Genomic DNA, 25533 nt, shown 5'->3' with positions numbered 1-25533 from the left:
CATTTTATGAAGTTTCCGTCGCACTGTTTTCGATGAAACCGGGTTCTGTAGGCCTGAATTGAATTCTAATGCCCTCCGGTTCCTATCTGACAGGATGGTCTTTCGACCACTGTTGTGCTTTGCAGACGTCGTTTGCCCATGAATTGTGTATGCCCTCGTAACATTGGACACAGTGCCTTTCGATACCCCCACAATGTTCGCCACTGTTGCCACTGAAGCTCCAACCAGACGGGCACCAACGATCATGTCTCTTTCGAAGTCTGTCAGATCGCCCATTTTACCGCACCCTTTCCCACCACGACACTCACAGGTGAACTGGTTACTGCTGAAGGAAGAGGAAGGTCCACATGACACACTGAAAACAAAAAAACGATCGGCAACCGCAACACGTGTTGTACAGTGGAGGGCCAAACTTACGTGCCCTGTATGAAATGTTTTTAAATTTTTTTGTCCAACCCCAGGGTACCCCACAAAAAAGCAGGAAATTTATTGTAGATTCTGTAATATGAGGTGGACACACACATTTTCATTTATATTTTACTGCCACTGCCACTTGAATGTTCATAATCAATGCAAGTGCTCAAAATGATTCCGTTAGGCTTCCACACAGCGGCGTAGACGTTGTAACCAATTTCCGGTGGCATTCTGGATAGTTTGAAGTGTAACGTTGTTCCAGGCGTCTGTCAGTACAGGTTTCAGGCCATCAGTGTTTGTCTCTCCTGTGTTCTGGAACCTTCTGTAGCAGTATACCCCAAATGCAATAATCCATCACGTTGAGATCTGGACTTTTACACGGCCAGTCGTTAGGTTCGATGAAGTCAGGAGTATTAATTCTTATCCATGTCACAGTATCGATTGCTGTATGATCCTTCGCGCCGTCTTGTTGCTATGTCCATTCGTGATCACGTATAACTGTGTTAATGTCTTGGAACATCTGGGTGCACATACGTAATATACACGATGGAACAGCACAAAACTATACAACTACACATAACACATGTTATTGCACATACAATCGCTCTTATTGTAGGAAATCCAAATTTCCTGTTTTCTTTTTTGTGGGGCACGCTGTATATATATATATATATATATATATATATATATATACAGACTGTTGCATAATTTGTGTAATTTTCTACAGCACTAGAAGAAGATGAAGTTTTCACACTATTAATATAAAATTTGGCACACTTATTGACAAATATATGAATTTTTCGAAAGGAGAAAGTTGATGTTTAGCCCCCCTTTTGAGAGTGTAAACACAAAAGTTCATTTTCCTTATGGGAGATTCAATGTTAAATTTTGGAAGCAGTTTTCTCCAATAATTATTCGTAAAGATTTTGGAGCAAATAAGCTGTATTTGTTACAAAATGCAAAAACACTCATTCACAAAGCTAGTAAAGCCGTCTCAAACATTAATTTCGGAAGCCCCCCCCCATTTTGGGGGGCAAGGGGCGTAAAAGGGTGGTGGGTGATGTGTTAACCAAAATCCCAAAATTTATTTTCGGAGTGCCAGTAAGCGTCAGATTAATCACTGATGTCACAGAATTACTGTTCCAATGCTCCTTACATGTAAGAGTGACTGATAATGGGGCTACAGATAAGAATAAAATAAGAAAATCACCATAAATATCCTTAGTGGGGACATACAAGAAGAAAGTATTTTTTATTATTTAATGTGAAATTTGGCGTTATTGTAGCAAAAGAGTGTGCGTTTTTGAAATCTGGAATGCTATTTTGGTAACGCACCGCCTTAGGGGGGCATAGAAGGCGAAGCCTTAGATGATGGATCTTTATAAAAATTCCAAATTTTGTTCCAGAAATGCCAGTGAGCGTCAGATTTTTCACAACTGTCACAGAATTAATATTCTAATACTCCATACTGCTTTTATGTACCAGTGACTAATATGTTACTACAGCTGTCTTTGAAAAGCATCATAAATTCAATATGTTTATTCTTACGCAAAAACTACTGGCAGAAGCATTTTTTTTATAATGTGAAATTTTGCATTAGTTTTAGAAAAAAAGGTTTGTGACAATAAGATAATACCGATAACTGGATTTCTTTTAGGGGCGTGGACTCAGAATTTCTTTTGCCTAATGGGAGTGTGACATGGGTAAATTTGCATTTTTAGTTAGAAAATACAATAACATTTTTTCTCTTGCACCTATGATGGTACATGCGTCTGGAATTTTATTACGGCCATTCCTCCTTATTGGGTAACATAAAACAAAGAATTGTCCAGAGCGTAGTCATCCAGATATGTTGGAGAAGGTGTTCATAGTGGCTCTAGTAAATCGCATTCATTCATTCATGTCTTGCTCGTTCACGAGGGCATGCTGAATAAAAGTAAGTTCATTTTATCTTTCTTACACTTAGATTAATGAAATCTTTAAACAATTTAGTTAATGACAACTGAGCCAAAAGAAAAGTGTTGTTTTTAGAAAGGGATAATACGTTTTCTTGGGTTTATGGTATAGCCTGACTCAACCTGATCCTTATTCCTCGCGAGACATTTGTTTTTACTACAACCATGTGTCCATAGTATACGATTTCCTGACGTGCTTACATGTGCAGTATACGAGTAGGCTACTGCGTGGGAAGTCGGATCATACAGTTATTGTGGAAGAAGTAGGGAAAAGATACGCTTTTTCTATGAATAAAGAAATCAATATTTTAATTTTTAAAATATTACTTATCATTAAAATCTTTTCGTTCGTTGTACTTGCGGCATTTTCCATTGTCATTTTATGTTCTATTTCGAGCTGGTTTGCTTAAGTGTGCAAAAAATATGCTGGTGACTTTATATGTGATTTTATGCTATAAAAAGAGACCAATTTGATTTTTAAAAACGCAAAATTCTTTGATTATATTCCAGTGATGCCCCCCCCCCCCCAAAAAAAAAACGAAGCTATATCCTCAATCTTTTACACAGACAGACGATATTCATTTACGCTAGATTCGAATTTAAAAAAAAAAAAAATCTACAATAATGACAAATTGCACATTAATTGTAAAGAATAATTACCTCCTTCCTGTACGTTCCTGCTAAAGATATTTATTATAAATTTTTAATGTAATTGTTGAAAGGGGGGCTGTAGCTCAATATCAGGCACTGGCACATGCAAAGAGCATCGGAATATTTATTTGTCATTTGTGATCAATCTGACACACACTGGATTTTCCAAAATAAAATTTGAAACTTTAAAATTATCCAATAACTTATGCTTCAGCCCCTGTGCCCCCCTAAAGCGGTACATTACCAAAATAATATTCTAGATTTGATAAATGCATACTTTTTGCTAACCCGACGCCGAATTTCACATTAATTGAGAAAAAATCATTTTTCCCGTATGTCAATACTAAGGATATTTATGATGATTTTTTTAATTTTTGAAAGGGGACTATAGCCCCATATAAGTCACTGACCATGCAAGGAACATTAGAATATTAATTCTGTGACATTTGTGAATAACCTGACGCTCAATGGTATTTCCGGAACAAAATTTGGAATTTTTATAAAAATCCATCATCAAATGCTTCGCCCCCTGTGCCCCGTAAGGCAGTGCCTTACCAAAATAACATTCTAGATTTGAAAAACACATACTCTTTTGCTTCATCGACGCCAAATTTCACATTAATTAATAAAAAATACTTTCTTCTCGTATGTCCCTACTAAGGATATTTATGGTGATTTTCTTATTTTTGAAAGGGGACTGTAGCCCCATTATCAGTCACTCTTACATGTAAGAAGCATTGGAGCATTAGTTCTTTGGCATTCGTGATTAATCTGACTTTTCCTGGCACTCTGAAAATAAATGTGGGGATTTTGGTAATACATCACCCACCACCTTTCTACGGCCCCTTGCCCCCCAAAAGGGGGGGCTTCCGAAAATATTGTTTGAGACGGCTTTACTAGCTTTGTGAATGAGTGTTTTTGCATTTTGTAACAAATACAGCTCATTTGCCCCAAAATCTTTACGAATAATTATGGGAGAAAACTGCTTCCAAAATTTAACATTGAATCTCCCATAAGGAAAATGAACCTTTGTGTTTGCACCCCTAAAAGGGGGGCTAAACAGCAATTTTCTCCTATTTCCTTTAGAAATTCGAAAGATTCAGATATTTGTCAATAAGTGTGCCAAATTTTATATTAATAGTGTGAAAACTTCATCTTCTCCCAGTCTGTAGAAAATTACACGAATTATGGAACAGTCTGTACACACACACACACACACACACACACACATATATATATATATATATATATCATATTCAACAATACTTTCCATACATTTATTAATATGCATATACTCGTATATATTTAAAAATTTACAAATTACGGAAACAAATAGAAATTTGAATATAACGTATCTACAACAATTAGTTTTTCGACATTCTTGGATGAAAACCTCGACTGAATATTTGATTGTTTACAAATTTTTAAAATAATAACGATTCAAATAGAGGTCGATGACAAAAATATTATCAAAATATTTTCAAACTGCAGTTAAAATGTTGATATCAACTCCTCTTTTCCCGGAACGTCTTCTGCCATCGAGATCTCCAAAGCCATGCTACTTTCCTCTAGGACATTGCATTTGACCTACTGTGCTCTCTGCTGAGAAAGGAAAACCCTTCAGGTTAACATAGTTCTGTATAATGTATTGCCTGACGCTTTAACTCGCAGAATATTTGGGGCTCAAATGTATTCTAGATCTCTCTAATTTGGTTTCCAAATTTCAATGCTGTTAGTGTACTAGACGCCGTCAAATTATTTAAAAAAAAAAAAAAAAAAAAAAAAAAAAAAAAAAAAAAAAAAAAAAAAAAAAAAAAAAACTCTTCTAGTTCTTTACCAGTGGGTAACGTGCCCATAATAGCGGCTACGTTTCCTCGTTGAATGGCCATGCTAATGCGTTGAATTAGAAAAGATTTAGCTCGAGGTCTCCAGATTTAATGGACATACGTTTGCTAATTTCGTTAATAAATTTTGCGTCCTCTTGATCCCAGGATCCACTAGATTCAATTGCTAATGCAATAAACCAATACTTATCTAGAAGATTAACGCATTTATTTCTTTTGCTCTTCGTGCAGCGACAAGTCCTGCTTTTGCCGATGAAAATTGTAGATTGGAGGGTGCATAAGTGTCTGAGCAAGTGAAATCCGAAATCAACGGCTTTCCTTGCTCCCAGGGCACTAAGGTTATACCATCCGGCCTTTTTCCGTCTGAACGGCTGCACCCAATTGGTTCTCTCACTGCTGGTACCCCTGCGGATGTTAAGGCTCTCAAAATGATGTCATTCACATTTGAATGGCATGAATGTCTACCGGCGCTGCTTTTGCATGACAGACCGTGTAAACCTCTTTTATCTACGAGAGCGTTGCAACTTGGGCAGTGGTGGTGTTCGCATATATTTGCTCCAAGTCGAAGGGCGACGGACACTCGGAAGCTTTCGTTGTCTAGGTGTAGGCCGAAAGAAAGTGAAGGTAGAGCTTGAAGCGCCATGCTCCGTTTTCAAGGGGCATGACAGCAAGTAACTTGGCCTTATCTTCGATGTTATTAGAAGCCTGTAATAATGAATCCAAACGGTAATTCACGATGGGCTCGTTCCAGACCGACTGATTATTTCGACTTTCGGGAGCCGGGAAGTCTGACCCAACTAAATTTGACCATCTGGCTATGCAGTCCTGCACATCCAGGTTAGTGACTTCATCTTCTCTGTGAAGGAGGGTCCCAATCAGTTATCTTGAACTATAGAATGAGGCCAAAAAAGACGGGATAGCCAAATCCGTGGCGCAACGGATTCTAAGACCTTCATTTCTGACCGGTAGTGATGCTTGTAGCCATGCTTCATCACTAAGGGTACAAATAAGAATATTCTCCAATCCTATTTTAAGAGCGTAGTCGAATTTCTCAAGTAGATTATCGTCCGTCCAGGAGGGGGAAACAACGTAGGAAATACAACAATCTTGGGATCGAGAAAGATGCTCTAAGGAGATAAAATCCTGAATGTGCAGAAAGTTTGGAAAGGCGTGAAAGTAGATGATCTAAAGATGAAATCTTTTCCAGTAATATCTTGCTCCCTGTGTCTGGAGAAAGAGCCACTCCTAGTAGTTCGGCGTTAGAAGATGTTAATAATTTAATCTCAGGCGCTGCCTCGTTGAATCTATCATATAGATTTTGAGTTTCAGCATTTGTTACTCCTAGAAAGCCGATTTCGCATTTCGAGTAATTGAGAGAGAACCCGATCGATGTTGCTTGTGTACGTATATGAGCTAAAGTATGTAATACAGACTCAGTTTCTCCGGCTATAGTGCCATCGTCTAAATACCAAATGTTGAGCTCGGTATTAATATCCCTAATGATTGGCTGAAGAGTTAATGCAATTAGAGCAGGACCTAGTGGATCACCCTGTTGAACTCCTCATTGCGAAAGGATAATATTATCTCATAGGTTGTGAGTAGCTCTGGTAATATATATATATATATATATATATATATATATATATATATATATATATATATATATATATAATATGGAAAGAAAGAAGGGAAGTGGCTTTTAACTGAAGACAGCATTGAATCTCGGTTAATTTCGTTGAAGGCGTTTTTTAAATCTATGTTGAGAGGAATAATACATTCGTGTTGCATGGACTGCAATTTCAGCTCCGTAGGGCACGCAGACTCCTAGCTGGTGTGGAGATAATATATCAATTAATGATTCTATATGTATCATCTTCAAACTAAATGCCGATAGCCAAACTCCCTCTATAAAAATTGTTGCGTGAGTACCTTAGGATTCTAAAACCTGTATTTTTGGATAGCACACATATTAGTTCCTAAGTGAAGTCTTGATCCGACTACGATAGGTCCCATAGCTTTGGAGCTATGAACCTTTAAAGTTCATATTTTCGGCAGCCTATAACTTCGAAAGGAAGCATTTGTGCACCCAGGTTGGTCTATACTTTTTGTCTTATCTTGGTGTCAGGAATCACCTCCCAAACGTTGTTGGTATTGTTTTCAAACACCCTATATATATATATATATATATATATATATATATATATATATATATATATATATATATATATATATATAACATGCGTGTGTTTCTTTCTTTTAGTGAATTTGAATGGAATATGTCATTGTTGAAGGATAAGCGTTGCAGAGAAGTTGGTTATATAGGAAAAACATTTAAAAAGAGACTGTAAATAAATACTAGTTTTTTCATAACTTGGTGTTAAGATTGATATTCTTACCATTGAAAACTCTTCTCTGCTTCAAGAAAAAGAAAACAAATTTGCGTGGTTTGAAAACGTATAGACAAATATACATACTTCAAAAATATAGATTCTATTGTGTTTTCAATTGAATGGTAGAGAAACAGCGAATATTTAGAAATATATTATCGGGTTAGGCTAGGTGTGTCGTTTTTTAAACCTATGAATTTGTGAACAAGCAAATATTCTGATACGTTAGCGTTAATTTTAATTGCTTTGTGGACTATCCTGTATTAAACTTTTAGCTGAAACACATCAGAAAACTATATTGCTTTGTTGTTCTGGATAATGTAACTTTTTATTAATTTTCCAGATGAATCCAGTGCCAATAATCATGTGATGGCGTCCCAGCTTCATAATATTCGTATGAAATTGGAAGAGAAGCGGAGGAGAATTGAAAGTGAAAAGAGGAAGATGGAATTGGTAATGAGTAGACAAAGACAGAAAGTTGGCAAAGCGGCATTTTTGCAGGCAGTGTCAAAGGTTAGCTCTGTTGAAATGATGATGTTCTGTCTTTAGTTAATCGAAATATTCAGTTTTATTTATTTATTCCTTCTTTCTTCTCCATTCATAGCTCTTTAAACATCATTTCTTTTGAGCTGTTATTATTTGAGTTACAATTACATGAGACAATCTTACGTCTTACGTTCATACTAAAGCATATGTAAAAATAGTGTTCCAGTTATAGTAGTATTTTAGTGGACAGTAAACTGAACGTTGCTAAAGTTCGCCATGATAAGGCTCCAGGATATATTGGAATTTTTAATGACCAGATGCTTGTTCCATAATAAGTAAGTGTATTAGACTCTGGTCGGAAAGTGTTATTCGGATAAATTATTAATATTGTTAGTAACAACACTTGTAGTTTACACTCTTTTGTTCCAATACTCGAGAAGTTCAATGTGAAATTCTCCATTCTTGGCCAGCAAATTGTACAAGAGTACTAAATATTTGAAGGAACATTAACGTGAAGTTGACAAGTCATGAGCGGAATTACTTGTTTTTAGTTAGTAGGAAAGAAACAGAACCAGATGACAAATTTGTGAATTTGTGATTTGCCCATAGATTTGGTGAATCTAGAAAACGTGCCCACCCTTTATCTGCCAATGCTAAAATTACGGAACTTCCAGGCCTACATTGCTTATTTTTTGTGACTGAATATGTGTGAAAGGGCAGACGTGGGAACCAATTTACTGAAATATTGGTCAGTATAGGCAGAAGTGGGTCATAGAAAATAATGGTTTCATTACATCTGGTTTGAAACCAATTAACATTACATGTGTAGTACATAGACTTACAGTTTGCAATCCCTTCAGTTCTCACCGGGGATCAGATCATGGTCTTTCATACCGTAGATATTTGCAGGGTTTACGAAGAAGAGCGAGAAGTGTGAAAGATTTGGAACCATTGTCTTTAAAGAAGATATATGTTTCCACGAAAGAGGAATAATATCACTTACATGTAGGTATATAGTTTTCATCAGTTTTTTTAATATTGAGCCTTTGGAAGACAAAATCAAGAATACATGTATTGTGATTTCAAAATAACATTATGAAACTACATATGCATAATCACGATTTATGTCCACACGAGTTTTGTCATATCCCTCAGGAAAAGAATGTGTGTTTACAGTGTTGTATTTGATGTACATTTTTGTGTGCGCTATTTTGTCTCAGCTTGTGTGTACCGTTCTTAAGATTTTCCACTGAACCCAAAATAACATTCTTTTTCAAATAGTTTCCTTTTTAGGTATATTCAACATGGAAATAACTAGATTAATTCCATCTACAAAAAAAAAAAAAAAAAAAAAAAAAAAAAAAAAAAAAAAGTGAGAATCGATTAGTTTTTAGGAGTAAGCAGATTATAATTGCCCATAAAATTATGTACTTTCATTAATGCAACTTCCGTACAAGAGTTAGGAGGTAACACCACAGAACGTGCTGCCGAAAATTGAGATTGATATATCTTAGCAATATGACTAGAAATTTCATTTAGAGATACAAACGGCGGCAGTATTTTCGGTCGGTTCCCAAATTTAACGAAACAAAACAAATTTCTGTGGTGGTCGAGTAATACGAGATTTTTTAGAAAATCCTGGCCAAATATGGTATTGTACGAAAAATCAATAAACTCTGAAAATATCTGTATAATTTTGATCCCTAATTCGATTTAACTGAAGCAGTTTGATCAGATTCTTGGAAATATGTTACGCATCGTATAAAAGTCGCACCCTTCACAATTTTACTCTTTGAACTCAAAATATCGCTTCAAATGATGCATATTGAAATCCCACTATCAAGTAAAAACGAATGCTAATTATGGTCAATAAGCTCTAATATGAGGTAGTCCATTTTCATAACAAATAGGCACCAAAGATCTTTTCCACTCTACTATTTTCGCACTTACGAGTAGTAAAATTTTGTGTATCTCACTGCTTTGGTTTATTAATAACATTAGCCGTATTTACAGAAGCAATCTCGGTTGTTGGTCTGATAGATTTCCGCGTAGCTGACATGCATGAGAGAAGCGAGGATAGATCAACTGACAAGGGACGTATGCGAATCGTGACAGCTAGATATTTATGAAAATTGGTACCCTAACTAATTGTGCACCGCTAATCATCGTGGTGATAGTCACTCGTGGTGTTCACTCGCTACGCAGTGACCAAATAAAGCTGTGCCGAGTTATACTCCAAAAACACCGGAACAAGGCAGAAAATGAAAAATGTACATGTAACCTGATACTTATGGGAGGGGACACGTGACCAAGAACACGGCACTAGTGTCACACGAGCAGCGTTGCCACCCCGACACAAACTTAAAGTTTTTCAAATAGAACGTGTACCATTTTATGGTATTGAAACAATTGACAAACCGTGAAAGAAATAAGCAAAAGGTGGCTTATCATTGTTGTCAAATAAGGGAGATATGAGGCTCTAAAGTTGAGAAATTGTGGGGCCCGTACAAAGAAACGAACAAATGTACAACAAAACTACAGAACGAACAAATGTACAGTATTATACATAGGAGGTAAACAAGGCATTTCCGCACCGAGTGACTATCACCACGATGATTAGCGATCCACAATTAATCAGGGTACCAATTTTCATAAATATCTAGCTGTCACGGTTCGCATACGTCCCTTGTGAGTGGGGTTTAATGCTTTGCTTTCTGTTCTCACAGATCGGGGTGCATGATAGAATTTCCACTGGTTTACACACTCAGTAAGAACCGCTAGTTGTTTTATTTTAAGTGATGGGATAATTCTGTTTGCCTTGGAAACAAATGCGAGCTTTCAGTTACGTCATAAAAAGAAGAATCTGAAGAATTCTGCTTTTACTGTGTTTGATATTCATTAGACGGGTATAAATCACGTTCTTATTCCATGTTTGATAACTTTGTCCGGTTGAGACTCAAATTAACTAAGAAATTAATCCTGTCCTCTCGTGCTAAATGATTTGCTAGCTCAATGACAGTAGCAAATATTCTCTGGCAATAAACTTCGTATAATTAGGTTTATTTGATCTGTTACGGAAGTATTAGGATCAAAACATACTTTTCCACCTTTCAAAAACATAATCCATGACTGGTGCGAAATCTATCTGCTCTCTTTACCTCATTTAGTTTCTTAAAACTTGCGAAATAACATTTTCTTGAAATGCATATATTAGTTTCCGCTTTATATTTGAAATACATGAAATTGTCGTATTCAGGAGTACATTGCAATGCAAGCAAAAATGAACGAGCTCCGTTAACTAAGCAGTAAGGCAAAAGATGTCTTTTCTCTACGTCTTTCGGAGAATACATTAGTGCATAGTCTTCAAATGCATTGAAGAACATACGAACTTGTTCATAAAGTTTGCTGTACGTAAAACACATGCATCTTAATTATTGTCGAAAAAGGGAGGAACGACCTGACTACAGTCCATTATAACTAGTGTTTTCCAATCCCCTAAATGTCAAACTGTAAATTACAACTCCTTAATATTGAAAAAAATCAATACCTTAAAAAATATATATTCCAGAATAGCAATAAAGTCAGCTTATAGTTAACTTAAATAGTAAAAGCGATAATCCTAACAATCTACATTGCGTCATAGTATTACAACATAAAAGAAAGGAGAAAAGTGCATTTTTTCTCAGGAGAGAAATATACACTGTGATCAAAAGTATCCGGACACCTGGCTGAAAATGACTTACAAGTTCGTGGCGCCCTTCATCAGTACTGCTGGAATTCAATATGGTATTGGCCTACCCTTAGCCTTGATGACAGCTTCCACCCTCGCAGGCATACTTTCAATCAGGTGCTGAAAGGTTTCTTCGGGCACGGAGTGCTGAACTGAGGAGAGGTATCGATGTAGGTCGGTGAGGCCTGGCACGAAGTCGGCGTTCCAAAACATCCCAAAGGCGTTCTATAGGATTCAAGTCAGGACTCTGTGCAGACCAGTCCATTACAGGGATGTTATGGTCGTGTAACCACTCCGCCACAGGCCGTGCAGTATAAACAGGTGCTCGATTGTGTTGAGAGATTCGCCATCCCCGAATTGCTCAACAGTGGAAAGCACGGAGGTGCTTAAAACATCAATGTTGTCCTGCGCTGTGAGAGTGCCACGCAAAACAACAACGGGTGCAAGCCCCCTCCAAGAAAAACACTACCACCTCGGAATTTTACTGTTGGCACTACATACGCTGACAGATGACTTTCACCGGGCATTCACCATACCCGCACCCTGCCATCGGATTGCCACATTGTGTACCGTGATTCGTCACTCCACACAACGTTTTTCCACTGTTCAAGCGTCCAATGTTTACCCTCCTTACACCAAGCGAGGCGTCGTTTGGCATTTACCTGCGTGATGTGTAGCTTATCAGCCGCCGCTCGACCATGAAATCCAAGTTTTCTCACCTCGCCTACCTGTCACAGTACTTGGAGTGGATCCTGATGCAGTTTGGAATTCGTGTGTGATGGTCTGGATAGATGTCTGCCTATTACACTTTACGACCCTCTTCAACTGTCGGCTGTCTCTGTCAGTCAACAGACGAGGTCGGCCTGTATGATTTTGTGCTCTACGTGTCCCTTCACTTTTCCACTTCACTATCACATCAGATACAGTGGACCTAGGGATGTTTAGGAGTGTGGAAATCTCGCGTACAGACTTTTGACACAAGTGACACCCAATCACCTGACCACGTTCGAAGTCCATGAGTTCCGCGGAGCGCTCCATTCTGCTTTCTCACGATGTCTAATGACTACTGAGGTCGTTGATAATGCGTACCTGGCAGTAGGTGGCAGCACAATGCACCTAATATGAAAAACATATGTTTTGGGGGTGTCCGGATACTTTTGATCACATAGTGTATGTTGGGGGGAAGGGAAACAGCTTTATCCAAAATATTAATACAGATGAAAATAAATTTTAGAATGAAGTTACTCTTAATGGGCAACTTTGATCATCTAGGGCAGGGTGGGAAGGACAATTAAAATTTTACTTCACTCTTTTGCAGAAATAAAATAAGATGCACCAAAATTTCTGGACCTCAAAAAAAATGGAAACACAGGATCAATATTATGTAGTAGAGGTTAAGAAGATCTACAGAGGTTGAAACCCATTTAAGTCTCTACTATGTGCAAGTGTTGAGTGTCAGTTCAAGAAGCTCAGAAATTGATCATGAATTACTCGCAAATTACCATACAATTACTGAAAGGGGCCTAAATGAGGATGAGAACCGACAATTCACACCAACTAAAATTATGAGAGGTTATGCTTCAATACATAAATGAAACTTAACAATTTCTGCTGCAATCGAGACTAAATTAAATGGAAGATAAAAGAGGGGAGAGAAGAGAGGGAATTTGACAACTAGGATAGGAAATGAGCTCTAGCCCTAATTATCCTTTGTGTTCTCGGCGATGCTGAAGTTGTTCCAATTGGTGAAATGATTCTCCAAAGTTGTTGTGTAGCTTCTTGGCGTACATGTCAATAGAACCAACGCTGAACTTAACTAATGGACTTCATTTTGCCAGGGGCGACGAGCGACTCAATTATATCTGGATGGTGTCACTGGCTTCAATATGTTGGCTGCTTCTATAGTGATGAACTCTTGCAGATTCCAACTGCCGTTAGGCCTAGAAATGATCCTAGCTTCTAGTTGTGGTTACTATGGCAATGTACTTCACTTACTGTTCATATTCACAATCCACCAAGAGAAATGTGTTCCAACAGTTTTTCTGTGAGCGGGCAATAACGTCTTCGATCATACAACCAGAAAGACTCGTGCAGTCCAAAGGAATGTGGAGTTATGGTTAAAACTAGTCTATCGTTTATTGGTTTTTCTTACATAATGATGAAATCAATGACATTTTATTACAAATACTTGTCTGACAATGGATAGCAAGAACGAAAGATTATTGAAGCTAAGCTAATAAATTGAATCAGATATACCAAGACTTTAATCGATTCGATTAAAGTGATTCGATTTTAACAGTAATTTAAATAGTTCATTGACGATTTAGTTGTAATAACTTTACGTATTGCACAGTACTGCACAGTATTAAAACATGTGGTTCAGTTCAATTGTGCATGCTGTTTTATTATAATAGTATTTTACTGGGACAAACTAATTGATAATCGTGTTTTGAAGAAAATAATCATTAAGAAGTAAACTGTGTTGTCTTAGGTAGCTTTAGCGCTGTTGCGTAAAGCATAACTAACATTATTCAGACAAATAAATAAATGCTGCAGAGATAATATGTAAGTGTCTGATGTACCTTTAAGTGAACTGCAGTTATAACTTTTTAGGAGAATCAATGATAGTACAAGAATAAATAAAATTGATTTTGTGGTTTAAAAAAATGGAAGTGTTAGAGCAAATTAGTAAATAGCATGAAAACAAATTAACAAATGACGAAACTCACAAAATCGCCACACCTTTCTTTCTTATTCAATGAATGCTTAACGGAGCATTCTTCGATTTACTCAATATAACTCAAGTGATACCAAAATGTAAAAGGATGCTTCGTCAGTCGAAAATATATATAGACCATTCTTATTACTGTCTGCTTTCAGTAAAATATTTGAAAATTCAATAGAGTGCGTATTAAATGTTATCATACACTACGATATTATTACAGAACAAACAATAGCCTATAGGGTTTAACAGAGTATCTCAATAAATACAATACTTGTTCATTTAATTCTTTTAGTAGGTTTATTAAATTTTAAGCTAGTGCTTGGTATCTTTTACGACATAACTAAAACCTTTGATGAAAAATTGTTAGATTTAATTGAGGAAGCACAGTACTGTGGCATATAAAGTAATTGTCTCATTCAAGTCATATTTCAGGGTTCCTACTGGTCAGGGAAATCAGAGAAAACTCAGGGAAAATGGTGCAGGTCAGGGGAACTCAGGGAAAAAAAGACTGGAAATCAGGCAAAGTCAGGGAAATTTTATAAAATATATTTTTTCTAACATTAATTGTACACCATTTTCAGCTTAGCCAACCATTAATGATCATAGAATGGAACGCTGCTCAGATTTTTATGGGTGGTAAGTGGAATGAACATATGAGCAATTAATTATTACTTGTCTCTATAGAATAAATGTTCTCATATATAAATATTCACCGTTATTTATTCCTTATTTATATGTCAACGTCATCCAATACCTGCCATAAAAGTCAGGGAATTTGCTCCCAAAGGTCAGGGAGAAGTCAGGGAAATAGATTTCTCCAGATCAGTAGGAATACTGTATTTACACAATAGAAAACAAGAAGTTCAAATTAAAAGTAGTACAAATTCAACATAGGAAGGCTCTGTTGTGTCTCTCGAGAATTCGAGATTATGTGCCATGAGAATAGTAAAAAATATTTAAGTTCAAATGACCTTTTGCAAATGTACTACAGTTTTTTATATCATCATAAAACACGCTATTTTATTTTATGGCAGTGCATCAGAAAGTAGATCAATATTTATAATCAAATAGTAAAAGTTTTAGTGTTCCATCCGTGTTGTATTTTATTTGAATTGACGTTTCAAAAGTTAATTGACTGTCTTTATTCTCAGAGTTGTACTCGTGCTGTTCTCGGATAATAAAGGATGTCAGTTATCTTTGAAATGTCAGTTCAAATAAAATACAACATAGGTGAAGTTTTATTTATTTAATTATGAACATTTTCATGAGAATTAGATAAATATTTACTAAACAAAAATAGGCTATATTAATAATCGCGAATTTACTTATACCATAACTTGTAAAATCTCGCACTTGTTTTTAAAAATATATCATAATCCTTTCTTCTGTTTGCATGGAGAATGCAGCATGTTTTTACCTTAATGGATAATAAAGATGAGCGATATATATATATACTATAGACCAAAACAAGATATTTGACTATGCTATCACTAGTACAACAGACGTGGTAATAAAATACGTAACAATTTCTTCAGTGTCATAAAAATATTATTTAAAAAATGGAAAATAGAAATTTTTTGGCATAGTATAGAAGATTACCTAAGGGAAGATGTTTTTCATATGTAATTAAACTTATTTCATAACTTGAGTTTATTTATTTCGGTTTATCTATTTTACTGTTACGAAATTAATCCTCTAAACGCCATCGTCTGGTAGATGAAATATGAAAACAGCAGTCAACGAATAAAATGCTACGAGACATTTTACGTATGCTGATTGATTTATATGACATTCGTAAGGGTAGTAACCAGTAATGTGTGTAATTTGTTATTATTACTATTTCACAGGGAAAAAATTCTTACATGAAGACACCAGAGAGTGATGATGGAAAAGATACAAATGGAGAAATGGTTGAACCTGTTGTTAAACCTCAAAGGCCATTTTCACTACAGGTACCTCATGAAGTAGAAGAACTTTCAAGAGTAAGATGACATTCTTACGACATCCCTATGTGTAGTATGCAATCGTCAGTATTGCATTTGAAATTTATGTTAATCTTTATTCATTATATATGTTGTGGTTGTCTTAGTCCTTTATTTTTTATTATTTTTTTTTTAATTGTTGAAACAAGAATAAATAAATACGTTTGCAGATTATGTCTATAGAAGCTGGGATCTCACACAATTTTTACTACTTAAGAAATTAAGTGAGTTGCGTGTAGAAATGCATCTTAGGTGCATCTTATTCCACGCATGCAACAAACGTTAATGTTGATAAAAGTATCGATAAAGGATCAACTTTAGTTCAGTAGAAGTTCATTTTTTAAATTGTGCAATATTTGCCTTTATGGTAAAATAAGGAAAGAACAAGAAAGATAGATTTCAAGATAAAATTACATGTTCTGCTATACCAAATAGTTAAAAGAAGTGGCTTTTGTATTATAAGAGTATATATATATATATATATATATAATATTGTATATATCGAGAAACACGCATGAACTAATATTATTGCCAAATAATAAATAGTAGTCGGAAAGTTCGACTCTTTTTATTATTATTATTATTATTATTCAGTATTTTTAGGGACATTTTGTGTCACAATTTTAGATACGATAAATAGAATAGTAGTGGTTTCTCAGGCAGAATACAGAAGGTTACCCATGATAAAAATAGTCGACTTCACTGGTCTCCTGAACGATACATTGCTGACTACACTGGACCTGTACTTGCGCTATCAATTGAGCGCGATCGGTGGAACGATGAAGGTAAAAATACCAGCTTTCAGGAAGGGGTGTTTTAATTGTCAGCAAAGCTGATAAGCTAGGTGTGTGTCATCATTCGACGATGTGCTCAGCAGACCTGCAATACGTGAGAACAACACGGTTCCTATTTAACAGTTTTATAGGACTTTCCTTATGTATTCACTAGTTCCAGACATTTAACCTTTACTCCAGTTTAGCCCTCCCATTACAGTGTGCACCATGAGAAGAGAAGTGGCACATGACAATCCCCAATACAGAGCATTTTTGCCATACAACACAGTATCTCAAAAGGCACAGTTTCCAACATTATCCAAGCCCGTATTTATATATTGTGCGCCCCTTTGCTGTAAATAATTTGCCGCCTCCTGCACAAAATTCCCCTCCCATTGCCCGAAAACGACCAATATTAGAGTACACAGTTTTTGGAGTCGCTGAGATGAATAGTGATAGTTTTATTCCAATTCAACTTTAAGGTCATACTCCACTCTCCAGGAACGGGGTGAGATTTTAAAAGTAATCGACAGATATTAATGTTGAATTCATAGTTTTCAAGGTCGCTGAGTTTAACAGTATCAGTTTTCATGATATTCAAGTTCATTCTCACCCTTAGGGGTGGGGATGGGAGAGGATGACTTTTTAAAAATAATCAGATAAGCTAGCTAATTAGTAAATACTGTAATTTGAGCGAATTAAACACATTAACATATTTTCTCGCACTTGTGTGAGATTCTGCGGGTTGCTAATCTATGTATATCAAATTGAAAATCACTATGTTTGTGACCCTAAATCTCCGCCCGACCGATCTCGATCAAATTTGTAACATGAATGAGGTTCGAGGCTGGGCTGGTTTTAGATTATTCACTTTGACGGTAGAACTGAGGGGTAGAGGTATAAAAAATAAATAAAACTTAATAACTCCTGAACCAATAGACGGATCTTGATCAAATTTTCAACATAGATGAGGTTCAGGCCTGGAATCGTTTTTATGATTTAAATTTGACTGAGCAACGTAGGGAAGGAGAAGGAGGGGGATATATATATATATATATATATATATAGGACTGAAAGTGACTATTTTTGTAACTTAATAAGAACTCTTGAACTATCCGACCAACTCAATGAAATTTTCAAGATACATGAGGTTCGGATCTGGAAACATTTTTGTAATTTCACTTTAACGGTAGATCGTAGGGGAGGGGGACATAGATAAAAACTAATAACTTTTGAACCACCGAACCAATCTCGATCAAATTTTCAACATATATGAGGATCGGGCCTCGGGTGTCTTTTATCGTTTCACTTTGACAAGCCAACGTAGGAAAGGGAGAAGGGGGATATATATATATATATAAATGATTGCCTTTGTGACTTCATCACTCTTGAACTAGCCGACCGATCTCCATCAAATTTTCAACATACATGACTTTACGGGGCAGGCATTACTTTAGGCTCTTCAGTTTGACGATGCAACATAGGGGAGGGGGAGATAAATTTAAAAATGATCAAAAATGGCCGATATTAGTGTTGAATCAGTTAGTTTTCAGGGTCGATGCGTGAAACAGTGAGACTTCTTATGCTGTTTCAATCCAAGTTCAGCCCTGATAGTTGCGGAGGGTACAACATAGGAGAGGAGGATAAACATTTAAAAATGATCAAAAATGACTAATATTAGTGTCGAATCCATAGTTTTGGAGTAGCTGAGATTAACAGTGATGATTCTGATGCCGTGTGCTGCAGCACGAAGGAGGGGGAGGGGCAGCTCTATATATAATAATGATCGAAAATTACCAATATTAGTGTCTAATCCATAGTTTTCAGGATCATTCAGATAAACAGTGACATTTCCGATCCGGTTTAAATCAGCCCCGCCACTTGCGGGAGGAGGATATATATATATATACAGACTGTTCCATAATTCGTGTAATTTTCTAGAGCACTGGCAGAACATAAAGTGTGCATACTATTAACGTGAAATTTGGCACTTATTGGAAAATGTCTGAATTTTTTAAATTTCAAAAGTAAATAAGAGGAAATCTCTGTTTAGCCCCTCTTTTGGGGGCGTAAACACAAAAGTTCATTTTTCTTATGGGAAATTCAATGTTAAATTTTGGAGACAGTTTTCTCCAATAACTATTGCTAAGGATTTTGCTACAAATGAATGTTATTTGATACAAAATACAATGACACTCATCCGCAATGCTAGTGGAGTCGTCTCAAACATTATTTTGGGTAAGTCTCCCCCTTTGGGGACAAGGGGCATAAAAAGAGGTGGGTGGAGTGTTACTAAAATCCCAATTTTTATTTTAGCGCCAGTAAGCGTAAAATTTATCACAAATACCACAGAACTAATATTCTGATACTCCTTGCATGTACCAGTAACTTATATGGGGCTACAGCCCCCCATCCGAAAGTCACATTAAAAATTCAGCGTAATTATTTTTTGCACTGACATGCGGGAAAAAATATTTTGTTTTTGTCAATCAATGTGAAATTTGTTGTTATTGTAGTAGAAAGGTAAGATTTTGAAATCTGGAATGTTATTTTGGTAACGCACAACCTGAGGAGGGGCACAGAGGGCGTAGCATAAGATACTGGATCTTTATAAAAAAAAAATCCAGATTTTGTTGTAGAAATGCCAGGGAGCGTCAGATTAATCACAAATGTCGCAGAATTAATCACCGACGCACCTTGCATGTGTCAGTGATTTATGTTAGGCTTTAGCCCCTCTCAAAAACTACATAAAAATGACCATAAATGTCCTTAGCAGGGACATACGGAAATATATTTTTTGATCAATTAATGTGATATTTGATGTAATTGTGGTAAAAAGGTATGCGTTCTGAAATCTGGAATGTTAGTTTAGTAACACACTGCCTTAGGGGGGGCACAGGGTGCGTAGCATAAGATGGTGGATCTTTACAAAAATTCCAAATTTTGTTGTGGAAATGCCAGGGAGGTTAGGTTAATCACAAAAGTCACAGAATTAACGCTCCGACGCTCCTTGCATGTGTCAGTGACTGATATGGGGCTGCCCCCTGCTAAAAATCACATAAAGGATTCACGATAAGTATCTTTAGCAGCGACATACCGGAAGAAGCTATTTTTTTATATCAAGCAATGTGAAATTTGGCCACACCTGGAATGTTGGTTTATTAATGCATGGCCTTAGCTGGGCACTTAGGGCAAAGGCTAAGATGGTGGATCTTTATTAAGAATATCCAAATTTTATTCTGAAAATGCCAATGAGTGTCAGATTAATCACAAATGTCACATAATTAGTGTTCCGATTCTCCTTGCATGCTTCAGTGATTGATATAAGGAATCAGCCTTTGTCAGCGGTGAAGTAGTAACAGATAACAACACAAGTCTTTTTGTTTCTTCTGTAGATAAGCTTGAAAATCTTGCACGTTTCTAGATGCAAGATGGGCAGTGTGAAAACAATTGCTGCTGAACTATTTGTACAGCGGGGGACACTTCTAAATGGTACAGCCATATGGAGATTTACGGCTAAGGTGTACCATTTAGAAGTGTCCCCCGCTGTACAAACGGTCAATTTGCTCGTCGCGCACTTTTAGTCCGAGTTCTTTAACTATACGGTATCTTGTTGCTTTTGCAGATTTTTCTGATAAAATATACATTCAATTATATTAACATGCTGATCCTGAGTTAAAGATTGCATGATCGAAAAACACCACAGTATGAATGTACTCTTAAAATGTAGTGAAAACTACAAGCAGTTCACAAACGATTAATCCAGTCTACCCCTAGATTCACGTCTATGTAATGTGCGTTTCTGAAGAAATCGATCTAACCCAGGTGCTGATTACAGACAGGAAGTCCTATTGAACTGTCAACAGGTAAGTCGTAAATCATTGCTGTATTGCGATAAGAAAATTTCTGAAACTGTTGTCAGTGCAGATGAACAAGAAGTAAGCCAAGAATTAGAGGGTGTTTTACAAAACAAAGGGTTGTTTAGATTATTTGAAATCAATTTAGAGTAGGACGCCAACGTATGATAAGGACATGGAAGTTGTTTCAGTGCTTCTTAAACACACGTCTCTTAGCTTGCATTCTGAATGGGCCAAAGAAGAGCATGGAAGGAAACAAAAGAGCCTTCATCTGAATGGGCCAAAAGGAGCATGGAAGATAATAAGAGAAGGTGTTGTGTTTTCTTTAAAGTGATTTTGGGACTGGGGAGAGGGAATTGAAGCCCCAAAATGGACACTGGCAGATAGAAGCAGCTCCTGGGCATTAATTTTATGATATTTACGAATATTTTGACGCGCATAGCGAATAAAGAAAAGTTTGAACTTTTCTTGCCGGCTTTGTTCCCCAGGGAGAAGGAGAAACTATAATAAAATTAGAGCATGTAAGATCATAGGTGCAAGAGGAGGAACAAAGGGAGGAATGTTGTGTTTTCCAACCAAAACAATAATTGGTGAAAACTGCTTCCCACATCTCACATTAAAACTCCATTAAATCAATGAAATTTTGAGTTCACCTCCCTAAAAGAGATTCATCATGAGTAATATCCTATTGTCGCTTCAGCTTATTTTCTAACCAAACATTTTTCGACAATAATGCCAAACTTCACATTAATTATGAAAAATATTTAGCTTCTGTCAGTAGGTCCTTGCGTAAGGACATTCATCATGAATTTCTATCGCTTTTTCAAAGAGGGTTGTAACTCCATATCACTCACTACTACAATGGAAATAGCATTGGATGATTAATTGTGTGCGTCATGGGATTAATTTTACGCTCATCGGCACACCCAAAATAAAATTTGGAATTCTAATGCCCCATCCCCTGTACTCTGCAGAACCACAAAATTACCCTCCGCACCCTTGACCCCTGTTACCAAAATAACATTACAGAATTGAAAAACGTGTATCCTTTTACTAGAATAAAGCAAAATTTCACATTACGTGACGAATTAAAAAAAAAAAAGTTTCTTCCAGTATGTCCCTGCTAAAGAAATAATGGTAATTTTTTTTTGTGATTTTTGGAAGGGGTTGTAGCCTTGTATCAATCACTTACACATGCAAGAAGCGTCAAAAATTAATTCTGCGACATTTGTGATTAGTCTAACGTTCACTGGCATTTCCAGAATAAAAATTGAAATTTTTATAAATTCCAAATGCTTATGCTACGCTCCTGTGCCCCCCTCCCCCCCCCCGAAGGCAGTGCGTTACCAAACTAACATTCCAGATTTCAGAAGGCATATCTTTTTACTACAATTACACCAAATTTAACATTAATTTACCAAAAAAATGAATTCCCGCATGTTCTTACTAAGGATATTTATGGTAATTTCTTTGTGGTTTTTGTAGAGGGGCTACAGCCCCATATCAGTCACTGGTACATGCAAGAAGCATCGGAATACAAATTCTTTGGCATTTGTGATTAATCTGACGTTCACTGGCATTTCCATAACAAAATTTGGAACTTTATAAAGATCCAGTATCTTACGCTACGCCCCCTGTGACACCCTCAGGTGGTGCGTTACCAAAATAACATTCCAGATTTCAAAACCTTACCTTTTTACTACAATAACAACAAATTTTACATTAATTTACAAAATCCAAATTGCTTTTTTTTTTTTTTTTTTTGTATGTCCCTGCAAAAAACATTCATGGTGAATTTTAACGTGACTTTTGGAAGGGGGGCTATAGCCCCATATAAGTTACTGACACATGTAAGGAGCGTCGGAAATTAATTCTGCGACATTTGTGATTTATCTGACGTTCATTGGTTTCCAGAAAAAAATTAAATATTTGTAAAGTCCCAAATGCTTATGCTACGACCACTGTGACCCCCGAAGGAAGTGCGTTACCAAACTAATATTCCAGAGTTTAGAACGCATACTTTTTTTACTACAATTATACCAAATTTCATATTAATTTACCAAAAAAATGTATTCCCGTATGTCCCTGCTGAGGATATTTATGGTCATTTTTATGTGATTTTTGTAGAGGGGCTACAGCCCCATACAAGTCACTTGCACATGCAAGGAGCACCGGAATATAAATTCTGTGGTACTTGTGATTATAGTCCAGGAACTTTAGCATCTTTCTTCGGAAAAATTAGAAGCCAAGGTTTTTCTTTACAAAAACGTTCATTAGGTCATTCTAAATGACATATCAAAAGTCCCCGACTTTCTGATGTACGCTTCCCCTTTTTTCAGAGGGTGGAAGTGGGGGAGGAAAACAATTTAAAATACAATCAAATTCAGCTTATTTGTATGTTAACCTAAATATTCCGAATAAAAAAACAAAATTTACCGGGAACGCTTAGCACATTTGCTCGCAAATGTTTCACAGGAAGTCCCAAAGAATATCTGGGCGGGTTTCGGAAATATGACGTCATCAAAATGGCCGACGCCAGAATTTGTAGTGTTTTGTGGGAATGGTTATAACTTTCCGCAGAATAGTGGTAAAACCGTCGTTTTTGTTTCAGATTGAAGATAATTAATTACCAAATGTACGGAATGAAACGTGCTTCTGTATCGTTAATTTCTTTCGAGATACAATAACAAAAAAACTAGTTTTTGAGTACCTTGTTTTAAGTGTAAATACAAATAACTCAGTAATCATAAAATATTTCAAAATATACTTCAAACAATGGTTGTAGGGCATTATAAAGCCTTTCCAACGGTATCTGTACCTGAATTTTTTTGTATTTTGAAATGTAATGAAGGTATGTTGTTTTATTTAATAGACCGACTCTTGTAAAGACAATATAAGCCCACTTTTTTGAAAAAAATTGAAGAAATTGGATATAAGATTCAATATCGCATTAGAATCCGTAAGTCACACACACCCCAGACACAGATACAAAAATGAGGATTTACAACGTTCGGCGATAGATTCTTATCGTTTGTAGAATGAGAAATGTAAAATTCAGAGTAATAATGAATAAGAAATGTAAACTATTCAACTTACCTGAAATGGTTTAGTTATTGAGTTCCTTTGCTGATTGATAAATAATAATTGTAATTATAGCATGTCCACCTGGTTTGGGACATGCTATAATCACAATTATTATTTATCAATCATCAAAGGAACTCAATAAGTATTCGGCCTCTATTTCTTCGGTGTCCATGAATATTTCACGTTCAGAGATTCCTTCCGTTGGAGTGACATTCAAACAGGATTGTCCGTGACAATTTGCACAAGCAAGAGAGCAGAACAGACCCAGCTTTCGACATCCACACACATTGCCGTATCCTTTAAATCATGAACAGAAAATCATTTTAAAGGGACGGTGGAGCAGGTGGCTGCGTTGATCGAATTGGTACTAACAAATTGTCTTTCATAACCCAACCCTACTCCTTAGGATTTAGTTGGTTTCCGAGCCATGTTTGTACGTGGTAATAAACCCGAAACAAATGTTGTGCTGCAGCTGAAGTCGGTGGTATGGCTTTTAAATTGACAGACTTCTTTGTCTTCACGGATTTGGTGAAATAATGATAAAGGTAATCATTTAGTGAAATGTAATTTGCAGATGCACCTTATACCCCCCCCCCCCCCCGAAAAAAAAACTGTATGCCATTTTCAGTTATTTCTGGATTGGAAACATTACTTCGATTAAAAATTTCTACGACACGTTTTAAATCTTGACGTTTTTGTAATAATTTCAAACAAGTTGATTTCCCCTTCTGAAAAATGGCAGATGTTCCATCACAGCCTAAAAAAGCATGTAGAAATAAAATGTGATTTTTGAATACACCTTCTAAACTCCTTGATGAGTAAATCTTCTGCTCTGTCTTTCCTTTTCCTGGCTTCAAGAACATATTTCTAAATTCGGCGGAGATCGAGCTGTCATGATTACTAACAAATGAATATCTTCACCAACAATAACTGTAGAATTAGAATTAATTTTTGATATCGTGAGTGCGGTTTCTACAATGAGGACATCAACATCATTCTCTGCTTGTTTGACATCAATATTGGCAGCCTTGAATTTATCAGTGAGCAAACCAATCAACCTACTTTTGTTGTTTGCATTGGCGAGAAAGTTTTGTTGGCTCGTCGCAACCATGTTTCCATCAAATATAATTGTTTTTGATGCTGCTTTCGAGCATCGTCGAAGTTGCTCCATGCCTTTTACATTTTTCTGAGGATTACCATATCCATCAAATACAATGACAGTGTTTTGACCGAAGTGTTTTTCCACATATGCCACATATTTATCACAAATATCCATGAAAGAATCGTTTTGACGCCACACCACTCGATGAAGAAGGAACCCTCCATCAACGACGTAGTTTGCGTTTCCGAGATCAGGATGAACATTGGTCGGGTTGAAGATGTTGAATAAGGATGATTTCTTCGTTTTTCTCATTCCAGTTGCATCAAAAAGAGCCATTGGGTAAGGATCCAGTTCGAAATTTAAACATGCTCGAAGGTCATCATCTGATCTTTTGATTACGCTGAATCGTTGAAACAACAGCAGTGGATCGACAGGCACAGTAACATCATGTACCGTAAGGTGACTGTTAACTGTTTGAAGAGAAAGAACCCTATCAGTACGAGAATATTTTATGTCATGAAAATTGTCACCAACTTTTCTTTC

The 25533-nt window shown here is 36.3% G+C and overlaps 1 protein-coding gene across 1 annotated transcript in view; it reads left to right on the top strand.

Moving 5' to 3' along the window:
* The window catches only part of Patronin (calmodulin-regulated spectrin-associated protein patronin), a gene marked incomplete in the record, with an annotated part of 438489 nt that overhangs the window by 246529 nt on the left and 166427 nt on the right, over positions 1-25533 (top strand). Inside the window, 2 exon segments of the mRNA XM_081769233.1 lie at positions 7595-7764; positions 16040-16174. Of these exon segments, the coding sequence (XP_081625359.1) occupies positions 7595-7764; positions 16040-16174 (305 nt within the window).

This window comes from Thermobia domestica, chromosome 8 (genome assembly GCF_964235325.1).
Source record: "Thermobia domestica chromosome 8, izTheDome1.hap1.1, whole genome shotgun sequence".
Taxonomy (NCBI): domain Eukaryota; kingdom Metazoa; phylum Arthropoda; class Insecta; order Zygentoma; family Lepismatidae; genus Thermobia; species Thermobia domestica.
The sequence above is the reverse complement of the archived record's forward strand: the minus strand, read 5'-3'. Positions and strand labels throughout refer to the sequence as shown.